Below are 12,270 nucleotides of genomic sequence, written 5' to 3'. Positions count from 1 at the left end.
GTACTGTACTTGTTATATATGTGTCTGTACTGTACTTGTTATATATGTGCCTGTACTGTACTTGTTATATATGTGTATTTACTTGTTATATATGTGTCTGTACTGTACCTGTTATATATGTGTCTGTACTGTACTTGTTATTTATGTGTATTTACTTGTTATTTATGTGTATTTACTTGTTATATATGTGCCTCTACTGTACTTGTTATATTATGTGTATTTACTGTACTTGTTATTTATGTGCCTGTACTGTACTTGTTATATTATGTGTATTTACTGTACTTGTTATATATGTGTCTGTACTTGTTATATATGTGTCTGTACTGTACCTGTTATATATGTGTATTTACTTGTTATTTATGTGTATTTACTTGTTATATATGTGCCTGTACTGTACTTGTTATATTATGTGTATTTACTGTACTTGTTATTTATGTGCCTGTACTGTACTTGTTATATATGTGTCTGTACTGTACTTGTTATATATGTGTATTTACTGTACTTGTTATTTATGTGCCTGTACTGTACTTGTTATATATGTGTCTTTACTGTACTTGTTATATTATGTTTATTTACTGTACTTGTTATTTATGTGCCTGTACTGTACTTGTTATATATGTGTATTTCTTTCATGTAATTAGCAAGAGTCCATGAGCTAGTGACGTATGGGATATACATTCCTACCAGGAGGGGCAAAGTTTCCCAAACCTCAAAATGCCTATAAATACACCCCTCACCACACCCACAAATCAGTTTTACAAACTTTGCCTCCTATGGAGGTGGTGAAGTAAGTTTGTGCTAGATTCTACGTTGATATGCGCTCCGCAGCAGGTTGGAGCCCGGTTTTCCTCTCAGCGTGCAGTGAATGTCAGAGGGATGTGAAGAGAGTATTGCCTGTTTGAATTCAATGATCTCCTTCTACGGGGTCTATTTCATAGGTTCTCTGTTATCGGTCGTAGAGATTCATCTCTTACCTCCCTTTTCAGATCGACGATATACTCTTATATATATATATACCATTACCTCTGCTGATTTTCGTTTCAGTACTGGTTTGGCTTTCTACAAACATGTAGATGAGTGTCCTGGGGTAAGTAAGTCTTATTTTCTGTGACACTCTAAAGCTATGGTTGGGCACTTTTTTATAAAGTTCTAAATACATGTATTCAAACATTTATTTGCCTTGACTCAGGATGTTCAACATTCCTTTTTTCAGACAGTCAGTTTCATATTTGGGATAATGCATTTGAATCAATCATTTTTTCTTACCTTAAAATTTGACTTTTTCCCTGTGGGCTGTTAGGCTCGCGGGGGCTGAAAATGCTTCATTTTATTGCGTCATTCTTGGCACGGACTTTTTTGGCGCAAAAAATCTCTTCCGTTTCCGGCGTCATACGTGTCGCCGGAAGTTGCGTCATTTTTTGACGTTCTTTTGCGCCAAAAATGTCGGCGTTCCGGATGTGGCATCATTTTTGGCGCCAAAAGCATTTAGGCGCCAAATAATGTGGGCGTCTTATTTGGCGCTAAAAAAATTTGGGCGTCGCTTTTGTCTCCACATTATTTAAGTCTCATTTTTCATTGCTTCTGGTTGCTAGAAGCTTGTTCTTTGGCATTTTTTCCCATTCCTGAAACTGAAGGAATTTGATCAATTTTGCTTTATATGTTGTTTTTTCTCTTACATATTGCAAGATGTCTCACGTTGCATCTGAGTCAGAAGAAACTTCAGGAAAATCGCTGCCTGGTGCTGGAACTACCAAAGCTAAGTGTATCTGCTGTAAACTTTTGGTAGTTGTTCCTCCAGCTGTTGTTTGTATTAAATGTCATGACAAACTTGTTAATGCAGAAAATATTTCCTTTAGTAAAGTACCATTACCTGTTGCAGTTCCCTCAACATCTAATGTTCAGAGTGTACCTGATAACATAAGAGATTTTGTTTCTGAATCCATTAAGAAGGCTATGTCTGTTATTCCTCCTTCTAGTAAATATAAAAAATCTTTTAAAACTTCTCTTTATCCAGATGAATTTTTAAATGAACATCATCATTCTGATTCTAATGATTCTTCTGGTTCAGAGGACTCTGTCTCAGAGGTTGATGCTGATAAATCTTCATATTTATTTAAAATGGAATTTATTCGTTCTTTACTTAAAGAAGTCCTAATTGCATTAGAAATTGAGGATTCTGGTCCTCTTGATACTAAATCTAAACGTTTAGACAAGGTCTTTAAATCTCCTGTAGTTATTCCAGAAGTTTTTCCTGTTCCAGGTGCTATTTCTGAAGTAATTTCCAGAGAATGGAATAATTTGGGTAATTCATTTACTCCTTCTTCTAAACGTTTTAAGCAATTATATCCTGTGCCGTCCGACAGATTAGAGTTTTGGGACAAAATCCCTAAAGTTGATGGGGCTATTTCTACCCTTGCCAAACGTACTACTATTCCTACGGCAGATGGTACTTCCTTTAAGGATCCTCTAGATAGGAAAATTGAATCCTTTCTAAGAAAAGCTTATTTGTGTTCAGGTAATCTTCTTAGACCTGCTATATCTTTGGCGGATGTTGCTGCAGCTTCAACTTTTTGGTTGGAAACTTTAGCGCAACAAGTAACAGATCATGATTCTCATAACATTATTATTCTGCTTCAACATGCTAATAATTTTATCTGTGATGCCATTTTTGATTTTATCAGAGTTGATGTCAGGTTTATGTCTCTAGCTATTTTAGCTAGAAGAGCTTTATGGCTTAAAACTTGGAATGCTGATATGTCTTCTAAATCGACTCTACTTTCCCTTTCTTTCCAGGGTAATAAATTATTTGGTTCTCAGTTGGATTCTATTATCTCAACTGTTACTGGTGGGATAGGAACTTTTTTACCGCAGGATAAAAAATCTAAGGGTAAAAACAGGGCTAATAATCGTTTTCGTTCCTTTCGTTTCAACAAAGGACAAAAGCCTGATCCTTCATCCTCAGGAGCAGTTTCAGTTTGGAAACCATCTCCAGTCTGGAATAAATCCAAGCCTTCTAGAAAAGCAAAGCCAGCTTCTAAGTCCACATGAAGGTGCGGCCCTCATTCCAGCTCAGCTGATAGGGGGCAGATTACGTTTTTTCAAAGAAATTTGGATCGATTCTGTTCACAATCTTTGGATTCAGAACATTGTTTCAGAAGGGTACAGAATTGGTTTCAAGATAAGACCTCCTGCAAAGAGATTTTTTCTTTCCCGTGTCCCAGTAAACCCAGCGAAAGCTCAAGCATTTCTGAAATGTGTTTCAGATCTAGAGTTGGCTGGAGTAATTATGCCAGTTCCAGTTCTGGAACAGGGGCTGGGGTTTTATTCGAATCTCTTCATTGTACCAAAGAAGGAGAATTCCTTCAGACCAGTTCTGGATCTAAAAATATTGAATAGTTATGTAAGGATACCAACATTCAAAATGGTAACTATAAGGACTATCCTGCCTTTTGTTCAGCAAGGGCATTATATGTCTACAATAGATTTACAGGATGCATATCTGCATATTCCGATTCATCCAGCTCACTATCAGTTTCTGAGATTCTCTTTCCTGGACAAGCATTACCAGTTTGTGGCTCTGCCGTTTGGCCTAGCAACAGCTCCAAGAATTTTTACAAAGGTTCTCGGTGCCCTTCTGTCTGTAATCAGAGAACAGGGTATTGTGGTTTTTCCTTATTTGGACGATATCTTGGTACTTGCTAAGTCTTCACATTTAGCAGAATCTCATACGAATCGACTTGTGTTGTTTCTTCAAGATCACGGTTGGAGGATCAATTCACTAAAAAGTTCATTGATTCCTCAGACAAGGGTAACCTTTTTGGGTTTCCAGATAGATTCAGTGTCCATGACTCTGTCTTTGACAGACAAGAGACGTCTAAAATTGATTTCAGCTTGTCGAAACCTTCAGTCACAATCATTCCCTTCGGTAGCCTTTTGCATGGAAATTTTAGGTCTTATGACTGCTGCATCGGACGCGATCCCCTTTGCTCGTTTTCACATGCGACCTCTTCAGCTCTGTATGCTGAACCAATGGTGCAGGGATTACACAAAGATATCTCAATTAATATCTTTAAAACCGATTGTACGACACTCTCTAACGTGGTGGACAGATCACCATCGTTTAGTTCAGGGGGCTTCTTTTGTTCTTCCGACCTGGACTGTAATTTCAACAGATGCAAGTCTTACAGGTTGGGGAGCTGTGTGGGGGTCTCTGACGGCACAAGGGGTTTGGGAATCTCAGGAGGTGAGATTACCGATCAATATTTTGGAACTCCGTGCAATTTTCAGAGCTCTTCAGTCTTGGCCTCTTCTGAAGAGAGAATCGTTCATTTGTTTTCAGACAGACAATGTCACAACTGTGGCATACATCAATCATCAGGGGGGGGACTCACAGTCCTCTGGCTATGAAAGAAGTATCTCGAATTCTGGTTTGGGCGGAATCCAGCTCCTGTCTAATCTCTGCGGTTCATATCCCAGGTATAGACAATTGGGAAGCGGATTATCTCAGTCGCCAAACGTTGCATCCGGGCGAATGGTCTCTTCACCCAGAGGTTTTTCTTCAGATTGTTCAAATGTGGGAACTTCCAGAAATAGATCTGATGGCTTCTCATCTAAACAAGAAACTTCCCAGGTATCTGTCCAGATCCCGGGATCTTCAGGCGGAGGCAGAATCTCCAAGATTCTGAAGGAATGCTCGTTTGTCCTGCTGGTAGCTCCAGCATGGCCTCACAGGTTTTGGTATGCGGATCTTGTCCGGATGGCCTCTTGCCAACCGTGGACTCTTCCGTTAAGACCAGACCTTCTGTCGCAAGGTCCTTTTTTCCATCAGGATCTCAAATCCTTAAATTTAAAGGTATGGAGATTGAACGCTTGATTCTTGGTCAAAGAGGTTTCTCTGACTCTGTGATTAATACTATGTTACAGGCTCGTAAATCTGTATCTAGAGAGATATATTATAGAGTCTGGAAGACTTATATTTCTTGGTGTCTTTCTCATCATTTTTCCTGGCATTCTTTTAGAATTCCGAGAATTTTACAGTTTCTTCAGGATGGTTTAGATAAAGGTTTGTCCGCAAGTTCCTTGAAAGGACAAGTCTCTGCTCTTTCTGTTCTTTTTCACAGAAAGATTGCTAATATTCCTGACATTCATTGTTTTGTACAAGCTTTGGTTCGTATAAAACCTGTCATTAAGTCAATTTCTCCTCCTTGGAGTTTGAATTTGGTTCTGGGGGCTCTTCAAGCTCCTCCTTTTGAACCCATGCATTCATTGGACATTAAATTACTTTCCTGGAAAGTTTTGTTCCTTTTGGCGATCTCTTCTGCCAGAAGAGTCTCTGAATTATCTGCTCTTTCTTGTGAGTCTCCTTTTCTGATTTTTCATCAGGATAAGGCGGTGTTGCGAACTTCTTTTGAATTTTTACCTAAGGTTGTGAATTCCAACAACATTAGTAGAGAAATTGTGGTTCCTTCATTATGTCCTAATCCTAAGAATTCTAAGGAGAAATCGTTGCATTCTTTGGATGTTGTTAGAGCTTTGAAATATTATGTTGAAGCTACTAAGTCTTTCTGAAAGACTTCTAGTCTATTTGTTATCTTTTCCGGTTCTAGAAAAGGCCAGAAAGCTTCTGCCATTTCTTTGGCATCTTGGTTGAAATCTTGAATTCATCATGCCTATGTTGAGTTGGGTAAAACTCCGCCTCAAAGGATTACAGCTCATTCTACTAGGTCAGTTTCTACTTCCTGGGCGTTTAGGAATGAAGCTTCGGTTGATCAGATTTGCAAAGCAGCAACTTGGTCCTCTTTGCATACTTTTACTAAATTCTACCATTTTGATGTGTTTTCTTCATCTGAAGCAGTTTTTGGTAGAAAAGTACTTCAGGCAGTGGTTTCAGTTTGAATCTTCTGCTTATGTTTTCATTAAACTTTATTTTGGGTGTGGATTATTTTCAGCAGGAATTGGCTGTCTTTATTTTATCCCTCCCTCTCTAGTGACTCTTGCGTGGAAAGATCCACATCTTGGGTAGTCATTATCCCATACGTCACTAGCTCATGGACTCTTGCTAATTACATGAAAGAAAACATAATTTATTTAAGAACTTACCTGATAAATTCATTTCTTTCATATTAGCAAGAGTCCATGAGGCCCACCCTTTTTGTGGTGGTTATGATTTTTTTGTATAAAGCACAATTATTCCAATTCCTTATTTTATATGCTTTCGCACTTTTTTTCTTATCACCCCACTTCTTGGCTATTCGTTAAACTGATTTGTGGGTGTGGTGAGGGGTGTATTTATAGGCATTTTGAGGTTTGGGAAACTTTGCCCCTCCTGGTAGGAATGTATATCCCATACGTCACTAGCTCATGGACTCTTGCTAATATGAAAGAAATGAATTTATCAGGTAAGTTCTTACATAAATTATGTTTTATTGTACTTGTTATATATGTGCCTGTACTGTACTTGTTATATTATGTGTATTTACTGTACTTGTTATTTATGTGCCTGTACTGTACTTGTTAGATATGTGCCTATACTGTACTTGTTATATATGTGCCTGTACTGTACTTGTTATATATGTGTATTTACTGTACTTGTTATTTATGTGCCTGTACTGTACTTGTTAGATATGTGCCTGTACTGTACTTGTTATATATGTGTATTTATTGTACTTGTTATATATGTGCCTGTACTGTACTTGTTATGTTATGTGTATTTACTGTACTTGTTATTTATGTGCCTGTACTGTACTTGTTAGATATGTGCCTATACTGTACTTGTTATATATGTGTATTTATTGTACTTGTTATTTGTGCCTGTACTGTACTTGTTATATATGTGTATTTATTGTACTTGTTATTTGTGCCTGTACTGTACTTGTTATATATGTGTATTGTACTTGTTATTTTTGCCTGTACTGTACTTGTTATATATGTGTATTTACTGTACTTGTTATATATGTGTCTGTACTGTACTTGTTATATATGTGTCTGTACTGTACCTGTTATATATGTGTCTGTACTGTACTTGTTATTTATGTGTATTTACTTGTTATATATGTGCCTGTACTGTACTTGTTATTTATGTGTATTTACTTGTTATTTATGTGTATTTACTTGCTATTTATGTGCATGTACTGTACTTGTTATATATGTGTCTGTACTGTACCTGTTATATATGTGTCTGTACTGTACTTGTTATTTATGTGTATTTACTTGTTATATATATGCCTGCACCGTACTTGTTGTTTATGTGTCTGTACTGTACTTGTTATATATGTGTCTGTACTGTACTTGTTGTTTATGTGTATTTACTTTTTATATATGTGCCTGTTCTGTACTTGTTATATATGTGTATTTACTTGTTATTTATATGCCTGCACTGTACTTGTTATATATGTGCCTGTACTGTACTTGTTATATATGTGCCTGTACCGTACTTGTTATATATGTGCCTGTACTTGTTGTTTATGTGTATTTACTTGTTATATATGTGCCTGTACCATACTTGTTATTTTTGTGTATTTACTTGTTATATATGTGCCTGTACTGTACTTGTTATTTATGTGTATTTACTTTTTATATACAGTATGTGCCTGTACTGTACTTGGTTATATATGTGCCTGTACTGTACTTGGTTGGTTATGTGCCTGTACTGTACTTGTTATTTATGTGTATTTACTTGTTATATATGTGCCTGTACTGTACTTGGTTATATATGTGCCTGTACCGCACTTGGTTGGTTATGTGCCTGTACTGTACTTGGTTATATATGTGCCTGTACCGTACTGTTGTTGGTTATGTGCCTGTACTGTACTTGGTTATATATGTGCCTGTACCGTACTTGGTTGGTTATGTGCCTGTACTGTACTTGGTTATATATGTGCCTGTACTGTACTTGGTTATGTGCCTGTACCGTACTTGGTTGGTTATGTGCCTGTACTGTACTTGGTTATATATGTGCCTGTACCGTACTTGGTTGGTTATGTGCCTGTACTGTACTTGGTTATATATGTGCCTGTACTGTACTTGGTTATATATGTGCCTGTACTGTACTTGGTTATATATGTGCCTGTACTGTACTTGGTTAAATATGTGCCTGTACTGTACTTGGTTATATATGTGCCTGTACCGTACTTGGTTGGTTATGTGCCTGTACTGTACTTGGTTGGTTATGTGCCTGTACTGTACTTGTTTATATATGTGCCTGTACTGTACTTGGTTATATATGTGCCTGTACCGTACTTGGTTGGTTATGTGCCTGTACTGTACCTGGTTATATATGTGCCTGTACCATACTTGGTTGGTTATGTGCCTGTACTGTACCTGGTTATATATGTGCCTGTACCATACTTGGTTGGTTATGTGCCGGTACTGTACCTGGTTATATATGTGCCTGTACCATACTTGGTTGGTTATATGCCGGTACTGTACTTGGTTGGTTATGTGCCTGTACTCACCCGCACTATGTACTGTACTTGTTCCTACTGGCTGTTGTGTTGTTGCTACAGAATTATTTCTTGTCACAAGTTGGTTTTTATGGAACAGCAAGTGAGAATTAGAGCTGAGATACTTTTTGAATTGTGAGATCTATGAAGTGCTAATAATAATAGGTAATCTGAGAGCGGCGCTTGCTTACGACAGTGCATTGCACAAGGTGTAAAGCTGATGTGTAACAGAGTGACAAACTGCACTTCTGTGTCCTGAATCTTCCTTCAGGTTTATTCGTACAAATGAAATCGCTGGTTTTGCTTATTGAAACCTCCGCCCACAATGACCATATTAGTACTTAAGTATTAGGTTTTGTGCACATAGAGACATACAATAAGCAGCTCTGCCCTTCCTGCGGGCTCAGCACATTTAAATGGTCATAGGAACCAAGTTAGGGGGAAATAGATTTGACTGTTTATTCTCTAATAACTGCTCCGTACATTGACAGGAACAAGGTGTTTTAATCTCAAAGAAGACAATGTGACAAATCCTTTCTTGTCTCTTACACCGTTACTTTTCAGGTCTGTTAAGCTAAAGCCGGCGACCAAACAAAACAGGAAATACCCGTGGCTAACGGCGAGCTATGAAGCCAGGTACACCCGGGGGCTGTTTGTGGTGGGCACTGCTAGTCATGCTATTGATTTCCGCCAATCTGCTGGAGGATTCATACACGGCTTCCGCTATACAGGTGAGTAAGTTCCTCTGACCTGGTCCTGAAAGCTTAGACCCTGCGATGTGCTACAGCTTCATTTGTTTCTATGTCACAGTTACTGGATCACACTCATCTCACCCTCCTGTGTGTCACTGTCTGTTACTGGATCACACTCACCTCACCCTCCTGTGTGTCACTGTCTGTTACTGGATCACACTCACCTCACCCTCCTGTGTGTCACTGTGTGTTACTGGATCACACTCACCTCACCCTCCTGTGTGTCACTGTCTGTTACTGGATCACACTCACCTCACCCTCCTGTGTGTCACTGTCTGTTACTGGATCACACTCACCTCACCCTCCTGTGTGTCACTGTCTGTTACTGGATCACACTCATCTTACCCTCCTGTGTGTCACTGTCTGTTACTGGATCACACTCATCTTACCCTCCTGTGTGTCACTGTCTGTTACTGGATCACACTCACCTCACCCTCCTGTGTGTCACTGTCTGTTACTGGATCACACTCACCTCACCCTCCTGTGTGTCACTGTCTGTTACTGGATCACACTCGCCTCACCCTCCTGTGTGTCACTGTCTGTTACTGGATCACACTGACCCTCCTGTGTGTCACTGTCTGTTACTGGATCACACTGACCCTCCTGTGTGTCACTGTCTGTTACTGGATCACACTCACCCTTCTGTGTGTCACTGTCTGTTTCTGGATCACACTGACCCTCCTGTGTGTCACTGTCTGTTACTGGATCACACCGACCCTCCTGTGTGTCACTGTCTGTTTCTGGATCACACTGACCCTCCTGTGTGTCACTGTCTGTTACTGGATCACACCGACCCTCCTGTGTGTCACTGTCTGTTACTGGATCACACTCACCCTTCTGTGTGTCACTGTCTGTTACTGGATCACACTCACCCTTCTGTGTGTCACTGTCTGTTTCTGGATCACACTCACCCTCCTGTGTGTCACTGTCTGTTTCTGGATCACACTCATCTTACCCTCTTGTGTGTCACTGTCTGTTAGTGGATCACACTCGCCCTCCTGTGTGTCACTGTCTGTTAGTGGATCACACTCGCCCTCCTGTGTGTCACTGTCTGTTAGTGGATCACACTCATCCTCCTGTGTGTCACTGTCTGTTACTGGATCACACTCACCCTTCTGTGTGTCACTGTCTGTTACTGGATCACACTCACCCTTCTGTGTGTCACTGTCTGTTTCTGGATCACACTCACCCTCCTGTGTGTCACTGTCTGTTTCTGGATCACACTCATCTTACCCTCCTGTGTGTCACTGTCTGTTAGTGGATCACACTCGCCCTCCTGTGTGTCACTGTCTGTTAGTGGATCACACTCGCCCTCCTGTGTGTCACTGTCTGTTAGTGGATCACACTCATCCTCCTGTGTGTCACTGTCTGTTACTGGATCACACTCACCCTCCTGTGTGTCACTGTCTGTTTCTGGATCACATTCGCCCTCCTGTGTGTCGCTGTCTTTTTCTGGATCACACTCACCCTCCTGTGTGTCACTGTCTGTTTCTGGATCACACTCACCCTCCTGTGTGTCACTGTCTGTTACTGGATCACACTCACCCTCCTGTGTGTCACTGTCTGTTACTGGATCACACTCACCCTCCTGTGTGTCACTGTCTGTTACTGGATCTCACTCACCCTCCTGTGTGTCTCTGTCTGTTACTGGATCACACTCGCCCTCCTGTGTGTCACTCACTCTGCAGTGACGCTGGTGTCTGTTACTTGCGCCTGTAGTTAGTGACACTATTTGACCTGTGACCCTGTCTGTTGTCAGCTCGAGCTGCTCACCGGCTAATGGAGAAGCGATACCACCATGTCCCCTGGCCAGTGACCCATCACCCAACATCCCAGCTCTTAAATGTGCTCCTGAGACGTCTGAATGAAGCTTCGGGTCTCTACCAGATGTTTGGAGTTCTTGCTGATGTTGTCATCATTGGAGAGTATGTACTTCACAAGCCGTCTGTGTCCGTGCCATGTTAGACGGGGGCCCTTGTTTAGTCTGGGGGGGTAACTGCTAAATCTACCGTCCATTAGCGTTTCAGGGGGAACTTACCAAACCCATAACATAAAGATCAACAACAATAGTATTTATATGCTGCAAATTATCTCTACGAACTTGTGAGAATATGTTAATACGTCCTGCTATATCTCTCAGATATTCCTGACAAACCACCCAGTCTCACACCAAACCGCAAACTCTTAGTTCTTTAAAGAGTTCTGTTATGCTCACAGACAGGGGGATGACGATATAGTCATTTTAACAGTAATAAAGGAGATATATGACAAAAGGATAATTGAATCACAGGATGCACAATATGGATGTATCACAGTTAATATCTGCACAAAGCTGTAGGATATGCAAGGTCTTAGCGAGATTAGTTACTAAAGACAATTATGTAGGAATAATTATACCACCAAATAGTTCCAAACACAGCTATAGCAAGTTTTGATATCCAAAGTCTTTGTGATGTATTTACAAGTCCTTATGATATGTACAAGCAGAGAGTGTTATCATAGCAAGCGAAACAAGTATTAGAATAGCAAAGTTATATCCACTTAGGTAGCGTTTACCCACTTTGACAAAGTCCTTATTTTGTATTGTTAGTATTAACTTGGTTAGTGAGTGCCCAGAAATGAGCAATAATATCCAGATATATTATGTAGCAAGCAAAGAGGTCATTAATACGGCACACATCTTTGGAGGAGAAGAATCAAGCAGTGGCAGAGAGAGGAAACAAAATTATGTACAAGCGTGTCAGCTGATAGTAGCGATGGCGTGCTCAGGCTTACTGGTTAGTTTAAGTAGCAAGGATCAAGTTAAGAATCTCTGGATGCCGATAATGTAGAGGAAGTCTGAGACAGCATTATAAAGCAAGTTAGGTTTATACTTTACCGGAGCTTCTGAGCCGCTGTCGGATCCTGTGAGAGGGCAGGCATAGTTGTGCACGCTGAATGAGGTCACGGCTGCTGTGAAAAATCCTCAGCGTGAGCTTGGCTTGTACATCAGGAACAGCGGTGACTTGCTGGAGGCGGTTAGGTAGAAATCTGAAGGAGGAAATAAATATTTCTCCAACATTGGTGTGTCCGGTCCA

At 40.2% G+C, this 12,270-nt stretch overlaps 1 protein-coding gene across 4 annotated transcripts in view; it reads left to right on the top strand.

Moving 5' to 3' along the window:
- Positions 1-12,270, top strand: part of FOXRED2 (FAD dependent oxidoreductase domain containing 2) — a 59,077-nt gene that overhangs the window by 32,135 nt on the left and 14,672 nt on the right. For all 4 annotated transcript variants that reach the window (XR_008403261.1, XM_053721379.1, XM_053721377.1 and 1 more), the window contains 2 exons: positions 9,006-9,172; positions 10,953-11,118. Coding sequence is in view for 3 of the 4 variants with exons in the window: in XM_053721379.1 (XP_053577354.1) it covers positions 9,006-9,172; positions 10,953-11,118 (333 nt within the window). In the remaining variant the exon portion in view is untranslated. The remainder of the gene's footprint in view (positions 1-9,005; positions 9,173-10,952; positions 11,119-12,270) is intronic.

The sequence above is a fragment of the Bombina bombina genome, chromosome 7 (assembly GCF_027579735.1).
Source record: "Bombina bombina isolate aBomBom1 chromosome 7, aBomBom1.pri, whole genome shotgun sequence".
Lineage (NCBI taxonomy): Eukaryota > Metazoa > Chordata > Amphibia > Anura > Bombinatoridae > Bombina > Bombina bombina.
This window is presented reverse-complemented; position numbering and strand designations above follow the sequence as displayed.